The sequence below is a fragment of the Zophobas morio genome, unplaced genomic scaffold (assembly GCF_036711695.1).
Source record: "Zophobas morio isolate AGI-343-1 ecotype UQ-CSIRO unplaced genomic scaffold, CSIRO_AGI_Zmor_V1 ptg000010l, whole genome shotgun sequence".
Taxonomy (NCBI): domain Eukaryota; kingdom Metazoa; phylum Arthropoda; class Insecta; order Coleoptera; family Tenebrionidae; genus Zophobas; species Zophobas morio.
In genome coordinates this window covers 7,992,043-8,010,225 of record NW_026972115.1, presented here as the reverse complement: position 1 = coordinate 8,010,225, position 18,183 = coordinate 7,992,043, and the positions used below count along the sequence as shown (strand labels likewise).

The window sequence follows — 18,183 nt, the reverse complement described above, 5'->3', positions numbered from 1 at the left end:
TTTTCTACATGAAATCAATTTTTTGGTGCCCGAAATCAAGACTTATGTACGTCATCTATCTATCATTCATTGTGGTGTCAGATGGGTATCAACCGCATATAATATGATAACGTGATAACTTTTTTGAGAAACCTTTAAGGTGACAATGATCTCTGAAAGACCAAAATACACTAATAAGGATCGGTCTAGGTAAGGCGTGGTTTGTTACTAAGTTTTTAACCTGTAATAATACCAAAACTAGTAAAAGTTCGTATGTAGTATCTACTAGTGCTGAAATAATTTTGAAAATTTCGAAAAATTTAAAAATTAACTGTCATATTGGAAATCACTTTTTACTATGCCACCGGCCTTATTTAAATTTAACAAATAAAAAGTAGCAATAGATAAAGGTAATTCTCAACAGCACAGTGTGCTGCAGGCCTTACACCCACACATCAACAGGACGACCGCCATATCACACGGAAACTCTTTAAAGGTAGAGCAGAACCACGAGTTTATTCATCAATTGTAGTGTATAATAGCAGTGGTTTAAATTTGACCAAATTTTATTAAGTTCTTGAAAACCAGCAATAATCCAACAGGAGAGAACTTCAGCAGATGACACAACGAATTTCTCATAGACTGCGAATTAAAAAACGTTTTTAGAACGTATTATTATGCACAAATGAATAAGAAAAAAAATCAATATATGTATTTACGTAGAAATGATTCCTTACTGCCTCTGAACGACACCATTCTCTCTTCTCTCATTTATTACTATGGATATGCCGTATATCCCAGAGCAAATTTTTCAATAAAGCTCTTTTTTTCTCAAAAGGAGGAGTAGATACATTTTAGTTCCTATCCCAATCGAAGGCTAAATCAGTGTTAAGTGAGACCATGGAAGCTGTAAAATATGGTTTACTATATAAATGGCAACAACTAAGTTTTCGCATCCTTTCCACGATATTGTGTACAATGGAAAAATTTTGTGCGAATTTTTCAAATCTACGCCTCGCCAAAGCCTAAATATTTCGTCAACTTCGCCGTGGGTGGGGACTTGGAAGACACGTCGAAAGCGCGGTAGCACTCTCAGGTAAAGCACGTGTCTGTAGTTCGAAGGAAGTGATTCAGTGGTTGTGTAAGGGTTATTTCTTAGGTGCCCACTTCGGGCCACAGTCATAATCGCGACTCCGATCGAACTAGTCGCTGCTATTACCGCTCCATTGAAAAAAAAGAACGTCGCGCATTTTTTTCGCAAAGTCAGCACTTACTTGACGTGTTCGCGAAATGTAGTGTTATTTTTAATTATTTTTTAAAATTTGGGAGGCAGAGCAGGCAAGATGTCGGCATAGCTGAGGGTGTTTGAGAACGGCTATGTCCCATCCGGCCAACTTATGCCTTCCTTAACCGACTTTCCCAGGACTTTTTGCGATTTTTTTTGGAGTAAGTATTTTAAAAATTGTGCAATGGAAAAGTCACACGCAAGTATATTGTTAAAACTAACAAACCAAATGCGGCCTTGACTCTAATAAAATTTGTTTACTTTACACTTTACTTTACCTCCCAATAATGAAGCTGCTTAGTGGAAATCTTTCAGAACATTAAACTGTTTTAGGTATTTTTCGAAAGTTTTGTAATGTATTCTTGCGCCAACTGTTGAAAGTGCGTGCTAAAATTTTGAATTAAGGGAGTCTGCGCAGAGAGGTAGTGTTCAGGTATTTAAAGTATGTATGTATTTTAGTTTTGGTTAATTTATTGTTTTCGTTGTGAAATTTTCTTGTTGTAATAGATATTTTAAGGCATTCGTTTTGTGGCCCTCTGCTTTTGTAAAACAAAGTCTGAACTATGTTTGTTTGCATGCTAAAGTGTGTATGCCCGCCTTTACTCTGTGTACCTTATACACAACTTTACTGTTGGTAAATATGAGTTGTTTAAGATAAAAATATTACCACCGTGTAAAATTTCCTCGGAATTTAGAATTTCTAAATAATGCCATCATATCAATCCGTAAAGTCATTTATTATTACCATATACCACATTCTTTAACTTTAAAAATTAATAAATAAGAACCGTAACTGTTGTCACATAAATACCCTTCAAATCTACCCATCTATATATCTACACATAACCACCTAGTTTTTCATAATTACGTAACTGTAACAATACTGCAGTTCGAACGCTTTTAATTTCGTATGTATTAAAATTTAATCGAGGTTAGAAGTTTTCCTACACTAATTAAACTGGATTTTTTTAACTAGAAGTAGTATGTACCAGTAAAATAATAACAATAATTCTGCATCCTGCAAAAATTTATTTTTGTGCTCCAAATGTAAAATAAAATTATTGTTACACCATTTTTCTGTACGTAGTATTATAAACAACATGAAACATTACGAAAAAATTTAGGGGCCAGCTTTTGAACAATTATTATGGAATTATAAGAAATTTATGTTTATTCATATGCAGGTACATACTAAGCTAGAAAATTCGCTAAATTTCTAAACACCAAGTTAGTATCTTTCATATTTTTAGATGAAACCTAACACAAATCGTAAAATTTATCGCATTAAAAAAACAAAAAATATTAATTACTTCAATACTCTCCTTTTTTTGGCAGAACAATTTAAGATACATGTAGTGGCTTAATTTATCCCAGTCATTTTTGGCAATTCCCACATTACCATCGTAACATTCGTAACGCTTCCCAGCAGATTTTTTTTGTATCATCACATCACTGCTTAACAGATAAAGAAAGCAAACAAAAAACGTGATTCCTCAAATTTTGCCACACAGCACCCACTTTAGCAAATTACCTCTGATCTGAAAAACTCTCTTACTCGGACACTTCTCCCCAGGTTTTAGAACTTAGATTTAAGTACTCAGGATTCATTAAAACAAATATTTTAATAGTGAAATTAAGTACAAATTTTCATTCGATTCATAGCAACCGCATATTTCATACTGGCAGTCATTCGAAACTAAATTTTTTACAATGATTTTCAGGCGAACCTCCAAGCTTCAATACAAATGTGTGTAATAACTCGATCGCATAAAACTGACGGTGTCCACGCTTCTCTCCTCTACAAAACGTTCTATAAAGAATCCAAATGTTATCGACTTTACTTACCGAGTGAGAGCTAAAGGAACACTGTAACAAGTCATTCTGATGTTTTAAAGATTGACGGAAACACGGTAAAACGCTTCACAAAATATGTCTATTCGTCCCCTCCAAACAAGTGAAGACGTCATCATCACTTTAAAATTTTGTTCGATAAATCTCACAGTTTAATTACCCAGCCTTACTTTGTTTAAATAAAATCCGTACCTACGATAATACCTACTACTACTCCTAAATTTTATTTTTTCATTCTCTTGTTATTTAAATTCACTTAAAAAAGATATTTCTATAAACATGAATTCACCAATTGTCACAGTAACAGTTCGTCCAACATCTTTATACTGAATAAAACAACTTATAACGTCATTGAATTGTTCCCATCAAAATTAATATTTTACGTTAAAAGTCGACGATTATCATCATAAAAAATGTTAAATAATTTGTACTGGTAAACGGTAATATGCACTTTTGTGATAAATGACGACTCGTAAGTAAATGCATCGTTGTTAATATTATTGCAGTTTTTTTGGTTCGTCCTGTCTTAAACATACTGTTGAAAGAGATCCAGCTGAATAAAATTTAAGTCGGGCTTAAAGACTTATTTACTCATTAATACATTAATATAATTATAAGCTGTAAGTGTAAGTAAACGGTACGTGTATTATACCTGTTGAAACGTAACCATTTGTATTTTTCTGATCATTTTATGTCAAATCTGTTATTATTTCCAAGATGAATAATAAAACGCTACAAACAATATCAGCTGTGTTTTGTCTTATCTTTAGCTATAACACTGCTATACTACCATAAGTGAATATGAACCGAACGGCACAGTTCCTTCGTGAAAATATTTTGAAGGAATTTACGTGCCAACGTTACTAATTATTTCGGCGTCGACAACGCGCACTTTGCCACAGTAACGCGAAAATTATCATTGGACGCAAACCAGATCTGACGTCAGCACAATGTAAAAATCTCCAACATTATAATTCGGAAGGCGACTGTCGTTAGATATGTAAAAAATGTGGTAATTCCAAGAGACAGTTTAGGGTGCTTCGCTCGTTGTTATTCAAAGGTTGTTCACCGGTGGTTAAATACCGAGCGCTGTTTAAGGAAATACGAAAAATAATATACAAATCCTTAAGATGTTTATTTTGATAACAATATATAATATATTTCATAACAATGCAAAACATGAGTGCGCAAACATATCACCAAAATGCACACAGTAAATATAAAAATTTGGTGTCGGTAGGATATCACATTAAATACATAGGTATATTAAAATTATATCGATAACAAACAACCTGTTGTATACAATAATAATCAATAAAAGGAAATATTAAAAACAGCCATACTGTAAGAGACACGAACCTTGCTGGAAATTAGAAAATGTGGTCAGAAAATGCTAACTCAATTAGCACAAAACCAAAAAGTTGTTAGGTAAACTTGAAACAAACTGTTTGAGTTGGGTAATCGCCGGTAATGTCGAACAACGTTCATAAAATGGCCGTTGTGTGAAAACTGACTTAAACGAATCGAAACCTTCGGGAATACTTGTTTTATTCATCCTTCTTTTCGGCTCGCGCAATATTCACGAGTCTACCGACAAAAAGGATAACTGTGTCTTATTTATCAAGTGATTTATTTACATTCGCGATAAAGCCTAAATTATAAGAATAAAGCTCATAGTCTATGCGACCCTCAATAAATATGTCGTCATGATATGTACAAAGCTTGTTGCATTACTAATTTACTGTATTGCAAAAATTTTATTGTACTTTCTGCTTTACGATATAGACTGGCCATAATGGATTGAGAAGAATGCGGAAATTTCGACAATTTCGCTAATTGACTAATTTTAATTCTACCACATTTAAATACCCTAAAAACTGAGCAAACGTCACTGTAGACCATTCTAAAAACCCTAATACTCTACGAATATGTCGTTGTTTTTGGCACAAGGCAAAATATAACGTTTTGAAAATCGCCCGAAAACAACTTTACGTATGCCCCTAGATATGTTGAAAGATGAGTTGAATCTTTGGCTGGAACGCCTTATCCTCCAACAGGAAGAGCGAATCACTCGTAAATAATTAAAATACTGTCGGAAATATCATAACATTCGCTATCCCCGCTGAAGGAATACACCGGACGCTCAACGTTATACGGATTTGAACACAAACTTCTAGTCTTTTTTATATAATAAGTCATGTAACGAATTGAATCTACGAAACCAAGTCGATTAAATTATCCACGATTCGTATGTCGCTGTCCAATATGAGACCGCTGTCCACGATGGAAATTTGGAGACGAAATCTCTGAACTGTTTTGTACTCTTTCCAGGTTCGAAGAGAAACTGGGAACTTACAGCAAAATCCATTATGGGCCCAGAATGCGTCACAGGAACCTAAAATCGAGGATAATAGGGAAAAACTATTAGCAATCGATAAAAGATCAATGCAATAGTGATAAATTTGAGCACTTTTACACTGTTGCATGTAGTTGTTTCTCCTGTGTAACAGTACTAAGATACAAAAAATTTAAACGGCCAGAGCAAGTTAACAAGTTAGTTGATCGTTAATAAATTCTCGTGTCAAATTTCAAATACGCAATCTGTGCTTCAAACATCTACATTGTTAAGATTTTGTAACCGTTGAGCAAGCACATGAATACATGAATTATTTATCACACGATGTTCTTTTCGTCAAAAATTTTGATTATGACTTATTGTCAGAATTTCAACCATAGCTAGTGGTTCAGAGTTCCTGGTAGGTACATAAGTACCATACCGTAAAAAATGTAGGTATATGTAACCAATAAAACATTAACATATGTAAACTAACCTTAAAATCCATGTAAAACCTCAAAGGCACACGTTTCAAACCATACGCATAGTAAATGAAATAGGTATCCCTCCCATTCCACCTAGGCCCAGCCAATGGTGTTTTGCTGTTCAAATTCCACTCAGTCAGCGTCACTCCCAAAACCGGCGATATCATAACGTCTATATGCGTAGGTCCGTCAATCTCCACGGTAATTCTCAATCCGTCCTTGATGGGTTCTCTACTCAATACGTTCATGGTAACTGGAACTCGCAACTCAGGAGCCGGTCCTGGTAACCAGTGCGTCTTCCACAACATCGTCAAAACAGGAACTAAATACGGCAAGCCGCAATATAAATAATTCTTGCAGTCTTCGTCTACGAGTTCTGCCGCCGCCATCTCAGGTACGTGTCTGTCGACTGTATGTGGACTGTTAATGTCCATATCGACTATCCAGTAACCGGTTTTCTCGTTGGCTATAGCGCCCGAGACGTCATGAAAAGTCCTCTTGGAATGCTACAATGTGGTCAGTCATGTCAAAATTCGTTTCATCTAGAAGTTTTTCACTGTACAATTTTTTACCGCACCGTGAAAAGCTCCTATTCCATTCAAAACCACCACTTACAGCTATCATAAATCGTTGTGGCGCCAAAGAAGACGGTTCTCCGGAATATGGAAATCCCAACGGGGTGAGTATTAAAAGGGCAACCGACAAAAGGAACAATCCCGTCAGCAAGCTGAATATCCTCTCGACCCCTTTTACAAGCAGGATCAACGGCACGGCAAAACTGAATAGAAGAGTGAACAAAGTGCTGACCATTATGGCAATCAAGAATTCGGCGTGGCTTCCTGCTCCAGCTCGTCCCATTATCGGGATGAAGAGATACAAAGCACCTATGATCAGATAGAAGCACTGAACAAACGGTAAGCCGGCCACTCCGATATGTAGCAACAACCACTTTGAATCTAAAAAGAAATTTCCATTTGATGTTGTCATCATGAGCGTGTTTTATTAACCTCTCCATTTTCCGAACAGTCTTGATTTAAGGAAGTTACCTAACGATGCGAAGAACACCCAGATTAGGGCTATGAAGCTGGAACGCACCCTGACTAGTACACCGAAGAGAAGGAATATGGTCCAAATTAGCTGATATGCGTCGTAGTAGAATTGGAACATCGTCCATGGAGATAGTTCGAGATCCTGAAAGAGGAAAATAAGTGAGCTCAGTCTGCAGGTGAGAGAGAAGGTAATGGTGATACATTTTGGTAGTACTTGGAGTGTAGAAGAATTACTGCCATAGAGACTACAAGTGTAGGAATGACGTAAAGGAAGAAGATCCAGAGTGGACGTGCGTACCAACTCATAGTTCTGCCCAGACCGGTTAAACACACTGCGATCATGATGGCGGCGATGATAGAAGCTATCCAAGAAGCGATGATGATGGACATACAGCCAGACAATTTTCTAAAGTACTGTCTTGTAGTTAAGTCTAAAAAAGTTTCCCATTAAATAATCAACGGTCTTTTCGGTTTCTTGATTTCTTCAATTTTGCATACTCGAACTTACAAAGGATGCTATGAAGTCCCGAATTATACACATCTAACAGTAATTTTCAACACAACATGGAAACTGCCCATAGAACAAAGTCATTAATTATTAAATAAAGTACACTAGTTTTCTAAATTCTTCTTTTTCTTTCTTTTTTATTTGTTTATGTTATTAACTTTTTTAAAATAGAATCATATATTTTTTTTATACAGGAAGAGTCACTAAGCGCACATTCCTCGGTATCTCATTAATTATTAGAAATAATAAAATACAAAGTCAAAGACCAAAATTATACGATTTTTTGAGGACTATACTCTGAAATTATTTTTAACTACACAGAGTGTTTTGTTTATGAGGCATAACACACAATTTAGTTTTTTAAATGAATAAACACCAGATATTTTGTTTGATCTCCTCTTTAGGCGTTACAACCACAGTTTATTTTTGAAATTACGATGAAACGTTGCCACGTTATTCCAATTTTCTTATTTTTTTTGCGATGGAAAGGTTCACAAAAAAATCACTGAAGGATTTTTTTTAATCGGTGTTGCAACATTTTGTAGAGAGATAAAAAAGGTACACCTCAAAAATAGAACACTCTGTATAGTTAAAAATAATTTTAGAGTATAGTCCTTAAAGAATCGTACAACTTTGGTCTTTGACTTTTTTTGTTTAATAATAATGATTAATGAGACATCAAGAACCGCGCGCTAAGTGACTCACTCTGTATATATTTAATAAATAGTTGGAAATTCATGTTTCCTTAGTTTTTACGTAGTTAATATAAAAAACAAAACGAAACTCACCTTCATTTTTTTTAGCGCTCTGTATGTTCTCGTGAATGGAAAACAATGAAAATATCACAGTCGACAGATTAATGAGGTCGGCCACAATCATCGGCCACCGTACGACGAAAGCACCCAAAAAGTCAAAGAAGACTAAATTTCCGGCCCTGTACTTGTCAACTTCGGACAGCTGGTGTCCCTGAGCCATGCCTTTAGCTAGCGCCAAAATATTATCTCCCGTTCTCTGCAACGAACCCAGAGGGATATGATCGATAGTGTCGAACTTCGTATGGTAAACGTATCCATTAGCAGACCATGCAAAGTCGAGACCCGATACGTTTCCAAAATCTCTGAATATTCTATAATCGGTATCTCCTGGAATTACTCCGCTCTGGAAAATCTCTTGGGCCAGGGACGACGCGTAGGGGTAAGGCACTTCTTCAGAGTACGTTTCTAGTATCCACGGATGATTGGGTCCGGCCTGGAAGAGAACTTCTCGACCGCCGGCTCCGCACGCTTCCAAATTGATGAAAGTTCGGACTTCTTTAGCCCATTTGTGCTGAGTTATGAAGCCGTGACTTGCCGGCATAAAGTTCTCTTCGCCTCCGTTGAAGAGGAAAATAATGTTGTGACGGAGAATCTTCGGCGATTTCGACAGGACTCGGAGTATCTCCAGCATGACGGCACACCCGGCGCCGTCATCGCTGCCACCTTAAAAAAATCGAAATTGTATACAAATAAGACAAACTGTTCTCACACAAAAATGTTTAAAAGTTTTCAACCTAGTTCTTAACCCCCCACATGAATAAAACAAACAACAATGCGCCGCCAAAAACTGTGTTATAGAATAATATAGATGGTTCCGATCTAATGCCATTAATTCTATTTACTAAGGTATTTGATTTTATTAAAAATTCGGCATTATTCATTAATAAAGGAAAATAATTATGTGTTTGTTATGAATTGGGCATGCCTTCTACTAAGAAAAAAATGTAAATTGTTCGATGCAATCAACCGCATTTTCAGGGTCAATATTTGGTGGTTTTATTTCACTTTTCACCATTTTTCAAGGAACCACAACATAGCGTCAACTACCTTCACGCAATTATCACTCATAAAACCGCCATAACATTAAAAAATACTCTTAGAAATTAATGATCGAAAATTTAAAACAAAAAAACAATCAATCACGCTCTATTAAACTCTAGCTCTATCTCTATCAAAGATAAAACCTCGTCGACGTTACTATGGTTTAAACATAGGTGTGGGCGTTCGTTTGTGCGGGAATAAAAAATAGCGTTTTTATTTGTCCCATTATAATTTTCCCTATATATAATGTAGGTAGTGGCTTCAACTAAAACAGTGAAATTGAAATGACCTCTTTGGCAAACAAAGCAAGCTTTAATAGAGGTTAAATGGGTTCAGATATTCAGCCTTTTTTCTAAATTGTCACTAGACCGAAAACAGCAATAAACGTTATCCACAAGCTTAAATTATGGATTTAGTGCAGACTGATAAGACATTAATTAAAAAATAAATACTCAAATACAAAAATGTGAAAAGCAAAATTTTTTTTATAATCAACGAATGTGAGTTTTACAACACACAATAATTTTAACAGAAAAAAAGCGTACCGGAACAATTTGCGAATAATTAACAGTATCTCAGTTTTAAGGCCACGTGTTACTCTAATCGCAATAAAAACCCACACTACCTACATTCGTTATATCACTGATTTCACGAGGTATTGTTAGTTCGATCTATTTTAAGATTTACGGAATTAAGAGACGCATTTTACATCAGAACAAAGAGTTATTTACATAGAATTTCGTTGACTCCTAACAATTACCACGTACCTATTACGATAACCGTATTTCTAGAATTTCGGAAAAATTGGATAAACCGTTCCTGCGACACTAAGAAAAAATAAACCAAAATAAAAACAATGGCCAAAGGTTATTGAAAGAGAACTTCCCCGTTTCTTAAATATAGTCGAACAAATCCCATCGTTTCGAAAAATGATAAAATTCGATTTGTCACAATTTGTTAATTTTTTTAAAACCTTTGTCCAAAATTATACAAGAAGCTTCCAAGATAATGGATAAAACAACCTGTTCACATGATCACTTTTGACCATCCTGCAGGAGCGTTCTTTAAAAAAATAAAACCCTAATCCCTATGGTAACATTTGCATTTTCATAACAACACATGCGGTCATAGATCTTTCTAACAGATCAACTAACAAAAAATGATAGAATTTTGTATTTTGATTTCTACCAATTTCTATCTATCTATTCGATTTGTAGCTTTTATTTTACTATTTAAATCCTATTGTATGTATATGGTTACCACTGAAAACGTCAGAGCCATAAAAACGGAATAACTCTGGACAAGCTATACAACAGAATATCTTGTTTAAATACGATAACAGAGAATAAACTGTTTATTTACATCAAATTAGCTTTTTAAAAAAATTACTGAAGTTATTAAACTCAGAAACATAATCGACACAACCACACAAATCGCTCGTTGCCATCTGCTGAATGTAAAATTTTACAATTAATAGTCAATGAAACATTTTATGTTCAATAAACGCACCCATTATTCATTATTAGGCCATGCTCACTGTTGCTACACTAGATGAAATTAACTCGAGGATACGTTCCGTAAATTAAAACGAAAGATAATGTAACGGTAATAAACAGGCTGCATTTGGCATGTACAATGTGACACAAGTCATCGTGTTTCCCAAAATTTCGGAAAAGTTAAATGAGCCATTTTTGAGTTATCAATAAACAAATCAGTTTATATCTAAAATACAAAAGAATATTAGGAAGCACAAACGGTTCATATAGCACGGTGTATTTTGCAACAAAAATTGATCTAAGGTTATTTAGACAGAACTTCCCTCGCTCCTTAAATATAATCGGACAAATCCAGTTTTTTCGAAAAATTATAAAAATTGATTTTGCAAAATTTTAATGATTTTATGATAAACCCTATAAGTAAAAAAACATAAAGAGTGTAAATAACACTCGATAAGGAGAGGATTAGAACCCACTCCAATCCGACAGAACCACGAAGCATTTGATTCAGAATCGAGATACCGGCTACAGGAACCATTACGAAAATATTGTAAAAATAAAAAAGGCCAAAGTAACTGTGGTAAAAATCAACACGGATTCGTAAACCACGAGTACAGGAGTATATTATTTCATAACTTTTAGATAACCTTAACTACTCATATTGATGATGGGACGTCAAATTTTGGTTAGCGTTTTACCATCTACATGATATCCCTAATATACATACAAAATGTGACAACAATCGATCAGGTAGTTTCGGAGATTATTTGATCAATAAAAATCGGCACAGGCGACAGAAAACACACCAGGTTTTTTTGTTTGGACACAAATAAATTGGCAGCTAATTTAATTAGCGCTTACAATCAATATTCCAGATCATTTATGATTCCATTATCAAAATAAAAATTTCATAATCATAATGGCTCGACTTTATTAAATAAAACGGCGACCCTCCCACCGCATTAAAAATGTAGACTGCTGAGAGTCTCAAATGAAAATCCAGTGACTTTCCGCCCTCGATAATTAACGAAATCGATAATAATGTATTGCCACATGAGTAAATACGACTTCATTTTCCGCCTTGAGCAAACACTGACTAAGCCGTCGATATCCACACAACAAACTTTTAATCTATTATCAATAAAACCTGTTCTATTTTTACCTGGAAATTGCTACTCTAAGAGATAAACCCACTCACCTGGGCTATCAACCACTGTATCAAAATGGCAATTGATCAGCAAGCTATGAGGGGACTTGATCTTCGATCCTACTTTGACAACCACATTCTGCACATCTCTGTACACATTGGTCATCCCGTCAAGGAACTCTAAATGAAAATCGCCACTCGCTTTCTGTATGTCCAGCTCGATGACGTGATTCTGGTTGGTCTTCTTGATGATTTCTTGCACTTCTGACTTTAGTAACTCTACGGCGGTCACCTCGTTGGCGTTGCTGCCGGCTATTCGAGGGCCAATTTTCGTTAGTTTTTTTAAAATGTTGTATGCACGTTCTGCTATAAAGCGGTCCGGGTTTTTCGCCTCGTCCGATATTTTTAGTCCCGTGGGAAGCTGCTTTTCTATTACGATAACCGCGGCGAAGACCAGCAACATTAAACCTAGGACCGCTATGAAGTGGGCTGTTTGCATGGGCCGAATGACTTTCGATTTATCATTTTTGCGATCCGACGAGAGTGGCTGGGGAGCTTTTAGGTCTTTGGGACGCTTTCGCAAAGATGTTGGGTTCTGTAACGAAATGACGTTATTGATTAAATTAAATGGAATGTCGTAATGACTTTCTTGGTCCATCGGTGCGCTGCAACAACGACGTCGGTTAAGTGACTAGTTTTTAATGCGGCCACAATATACATTTGGTGCAATTAAAGAACAGTAATTGCTATAGTAGCATAAAATGTAGTTCGGAGGGACTCAAAAGTGACTACTTAAATTTAACATTCCCATAACCTGACAATATTTGACAACAAATATTTATCATAGAAAAATATTTGGGTCGTAATCGTAATCTACATGTGTTGCCAGTAAACATTTTTATTATTGGTAGCGTAATGAAAATGTTTTTCAGCGTAGATAACACTCACTTAACACGTTAAGCGAACAGTTTAATTAATCCTGCGCGAACCACGCGAATTAAAGAAAGGAGGAAAAAAACAAATTTGCAATTGAGGCAACACAACAAAGAAATTCACTGGACTGAACAAAGTACAGAAAATAAACAATAACACCTGACATAACCTTGAAATTGGCACCAGCTCAGAACAAAAAAATCATTTGTGGACACGCCGATCTCGTGTGTTGCTGGGCTAATTACGAGAATTCTGACTGAGATAATCATGGTTCTGTTTATCTTACCTTCGACATGTCCGAAGGATTACTGGGTTGCTGCTGAGAAATGCCTCCCGCACACTAATTTTTAAACCCGTGTTGCTATGAAAAGTAAACACAACCTATCGGAGATAAGATCATTTTTGAACACTTGCTTGTCAGATATCTTAACCAAACCCGATAGACGAAAATTTTGATAGTTTTATTTTAGAAAAAAAAAATGTAAAGGGTTGCGCACAACGCAACCTCTGCTAGTTTTCTGCTGTTTCTGCGGATACTGCGCGCTATCCGACACATTTTGACAGCTGGAATGTAGACGGCATCATCGGTCGTCATGGCAACGAATGCCGCACGTCAGAGGCGTACCAAGAATATGGGATTTGGCTGCAGACAGATTTTAATTTCTGGAGAACGAAAATTTAATGCATTTTTTTTTTTTTATTTTAATGAGCCGCTAACTTTTATTTTTGAGTAGATATATATTTTTAGTATGTAAATTATTTATTTATTAATATTGTTAATTTGTTCCCTTTTGTTTAAAACATTTTGTTTTTATTATGTGAAAGACTGTGAATAATAGATATTTATTTTCAAACGTCATATAAGTGACACTTATATGACGCTCTTACCGGGGTTTAAGTGTCATTTCTATGACACCGTTTTTGAGCGGCGCATAAGTACTATTTGTACTCCGCCGGCGTATAAATAACACATTTATACTCCGCCGGAGTATAAATATGTGAAAACCATAGTGGTTGTCAACCATAGTAACCATGGTAAGTGAAATCAAGGCAATTCCATAATGAAGCAAGAAGATAGGAAATAATCATTTCAAACGAAGATTAATCGTTTGAAAATAAAATATTGTATTTTATTCGGAGTTTAAGTGACTTCATGTGACTCGTATGGACTTAATTCGCCTCGCTATCGCTCGGCGTTTAATCGTCCATACTCGACACATAAAGTATCACTTAAACTCCTAATAAAATAAATATCTATTATTTTATTAGGAGTTTAAGTGATACTTTATGTGACGGAGTATGGACGATTAAAGTAAGTCAATACGAGTCACATGAAGTCACTTAAACTCCGAATGAAATACATATTTTTCTCTTATACCTGCTTATATTCGGTCTAATATTAGCATTGTTTGGCGTTGCTAAAATACTTACATCAATATATCATCGAATAAGATACTGGTTTCAGTATCTTATTGAATGAGACACTGATTGCTAAGAGACCAGTATTTCATTGCTTTACGAATTTACTAATAAACCACTATTTATTATGAAAATGTACAACGCATTTATGAAATTCAAAAACTGATGTAGAACCAATCGATGATCCTTGAAGTTCAACGGAGTGGTTCTTGTTCGCCGCCGTTTCCACACCATTTTCGACAACATCACATAAGGACACACTGACAGAAGAATCTATTAGTATTTTTCGGGCAATTTTTATCTTCTGATCTAAAGAATCTTCCACGTAGCCTGTTGCAACTTTATCAGAGGACCATCCACCAAACCTTTTAAGCTTAGTCATGTCAGCTCCCTGTTCCGCCAAAATAGTTGCTGAAAATCGTCTTAGAGAATGACTCGTGTATTGTTCGGGGTTTTCAAGTTTCAGGTATTCACCAATCACTCTAGGTATGCAATAGAAGCTATTGATGCCTACTCGCTGTACTGTACATTTTCCATTGCGCATTCCTAAAAATACATAGGAATGTGTGACTTTCGATGGTCGGAGAGCCGCATATTTTCTATATAACTCTACACCATTTTCACAGGTTTCGGACAAAACCGTAAATACACGCTTCTGGTGAGCTTTCGTATGCGGAAGTGTAACAACTAGGACATTTCCTTCTTCTCGGATATTCGTTACAATGAACACATTTATGAACAAAATGTGGTAAAAATGTGTGAGCATAAATAAAAATAATTTTCAAATCGGATTGCCGACAAAAAAAAAACAAATCTAAAGTAGGTATGCATATCTGCTAAACAAAAATCGCATTGTAGAATTAGATGTTGGCAATGTAGGTATGCTAGCAGTCATCTACCTTTTCAAACAATACGATTTCTGACTATTTATTTCTAGTTATATCTAATTTCAAATTTTTTTGTTTTTGCTTAGAAACGTAGTATGCAACCAACAATACTGGTATGTGTTATTAATGTAATCCTGCTTGAGTAGTCTAAAGAATAAAATCTTTAGTAGTACCTACATTAATACCATGGGATCTACGGAAAGGTGCATAATTTCTTCAAGGCGACGTAAGTGTTTTATGAACTTCTCCGACTTTTTGGATATTTACACGGCGAACCGATGAACAGTCCGTAGTTTCCAAGGTTATACGAAAAAACCGCCAAGTCCCCGAAAGCTTCCCGTGACTTGCTCGACAATGGCATTTTAAAATAAATATCTGGTTGACCGAGTTTCACTCGGCTCGTTTGGTAGTATTAGATCAGATTAGGACAGATAAATATGCGTATAGTATGCATTTTGAAATACACGCGCTACTTAAAAATACACATTAAAAAAGAAATTCCATAAGCAGTCTTTTTTTTAAACACTGATAAGTGACATGTAGAGATTAAAGAACAGAAAACTGGAATTATTGTTTGACATCTCATTTGTTACCCAAGTTTTCTCTCTGTCGTTCTTTTTTTTTCGTAGTTCTCTCTCTCGACTCTAGAAAAAGGTCACAACCACATTCTTACTGCCAGAAGAGTTTCGCCTCTGGTGTGGTTAACATATTGAGTTAACGTGCTCTTTTGTGTTATTCCTAATTTCTCAATCTCAACCCTGCTCCCGAAGATGCCATTTACGAAAGTGTGCGAAACGTTGAGCCCAAAAACTCAAATAACACGGTCCCATCCCCGAAAACGATCACATGTTGACACTGACCGTGGAACCTCTGAAATGAATGCTTGACAAAATAATCTCAATTCAACACACTTTCGTGTGCCTTTTATCCGCTCACTGTTTAGTTTTTGGTAAATTTTCTCACCTCAGGAGGTGAATTTCAACGTCCTCTATACAGTGGAGTATGTTTCGGTACGTACAATTGAAGATAAAAAGGTACGTCAAACGTACTGTCAGACTGTCACCCAAACTTCTCATATAAAACAATCTCGTGTTCGTGTAGTGTCATCTGATGTTGCCTAGCAACAAATATAATTCACTGCCTGAAAATTGCTGAAAATGCATGAAGCTGTAATTTTCAGAAGTTAAAACTAAGATCAATCGATTTCTTGACCCAAAAAACCCCTAACCTGTAAATTTCATCGAAATCGTTAGAGCCGTTTTCGAGAAACCCATTACATATATATATACAAACTTTGCTCGTTTAATAGTATTAGAATATATACAAACTTTGCTCGTTTAATAGTATTAGATTTAGAATTTACAAAAAAAAAAACGTTGGTATTTTACGTGTGTCTGTTTTTAATTTATCTTAAGTTTGATATTTGAATAATTTCAATAATCGAAAATAAATGACTTCATCATAATAATAAATTTAAAAGTTCATTTTATTATTAAGTTGCTCTCTGTTAAGTTGGCGATTCCTGCATAAACCATAAAACTAGATGTTCTTCAAAATTACCCCATAGTAATACTTAATTCGGTAACTTGCGATAGAGAAATGAAAATATGGAATGATTCTTTAAAGAAGTATACTTTCTAAGATAAATTGTATAAAGTGTTATTTATTAGGAGTATTAAATAGTTGTACTTTAGAAGCGAGGAAAAACTGATATTTTGTTATAGAGTGTCAGAGAGTGCGATCGCTACTGACAATCTTGACACTGAAAAAGTGATCAATTATAATAAGTTCTTCTACCTGGGCTGGTAATGGTTTTTATTAGAACGATGGTCAGCATCACTTTTACTTTCTCCATAGTGTGTCACATATTCTTTCAAGAAAAACAAGAACTCTTCGCTCCTAGAATTGTAGGAGGAGAACCATGTGATTACAAAAAATATCTTTATGCAGTTACAATTCATAGTAATTCGTTGTGTGGTGGAAGCATAATAAAATTACCTTAAAATGGATTTTAACAGCAGCACATTGCATTAACATCTTTTTAATTTATAGGAGGCTAACAACAATAAGAACTGGTTTTAATTATGGACGCAAGTACGTTCAAATACGACTCGCGAAGAAGGGGATACGTCACAAATGGTTTAATATGGAGAAAATGCTTGATGACGAACAGTCTGAAATACGTTATGACATTGGAATGATACTACTTGAGAAGCCTTTTGTTAAAACGTCATATTTAGAATTTGTTCGACTGCCAAAACCAGGATTTTCAAATACATGTGTGAAGGCTACGGCTCTGGGAATCGGATATAGACACGTGTGGGGTGGTTGTAGTGAAGGGAAGACGGATTTCAAACTATACAACAGAACTCTAACATGCGTTGAATTGAAGATCATCCTCATTTCAGTTTTTGTAATTTGAATAAAATCTTACGTAATTTCAGTGGCGGCGTAGCGTGGTTTGGCACCCAGGGCGGTTTTTTATAGGTATCGTGTTGTCTATTATGTTTATTAAGAAAAAAATAAAGCAAAGATTAAGCCCCCTGTACCTGCCCTGATCTAAATAGTAATGAAGTTTTCATTCGTTGGCAGACCTAAGGGCGGAGCCTAATTGCAAAATCCATATTTCCTTACAAAAATTTATCATTTTAAACGTGTCTTAAGTTTCTAAGAATTAAAAAAAAAACATCATTAACATTTAAAATCATTATTAGTTTATTATTAATAACTCAATAACCCTTGGAGTTATTTGTAGGCATTGTCAAAATTTTTCGATTTCGACCCTAAAAATTTTATACTATTCTCTCTTGTTCGATCTCGTCTACTTTATTGTTCTTCCATATGGTATCCTACTTATAAAACGTATTGTGATTTATTGGAAAGAGTATAGGAAAAATGCCTACGCTTATTAGAGTTTAAACTTGGTCGGACTCATATACAGGGTAATTACACT

The 18,183-nt window shown here is 35.3% G+C and overlaps 1 protein-coding gene across 2 annotated transcripts; it reads right to left on the bottom strand.

Annotated features, from left to right (window-relative positions):
• Window positions 1-4,231: 4,231 nt before the first annotated feature.
• On the bottom strand, window positions 4,232-13,469 carry LOC135126405 (endoplasmic reticulum metallopeptidase 1-like). Of its 2 annotated transcripts, none has more exons than XM_064052450.1 (8): window positions 13,211-13,469; window positions 12,043-12,586; window positions 8,281-8,970; window positions 7,186-7,415; window positions 6,943-7,126; window positions 6,551-6,891; window positions 5,947-6,441; window positions 4,232-5,510 (listed from the first exon to the last, which is right to left on the bottom strand). In XM_064052450.1, the coding sequence occupies exons 1-8, from the start codon at window positions 13,217-13,219 to the stop codon at window positions 5,346-5,348; spliced, it is 2,658 nt and encodes an 885-aa protein (XP_063908520.1). In that variant the 5' UTR covers window positions 13,220-13,469; the 3' UTR covers window positions 4,232-5,345. The 2 variants fall into 2 exon arrangements, with proteins under 2 accessions (XP_063908520.1, XP_063908519.1); XM_064052449.1 differs by lacking the exon at window positions 13,211-13,469 and adding an exon at window positions 12,637-12,818.
• Between the last annotated feature and the right edge of the window lie 4,714 nt (window positions 13,470-18,183).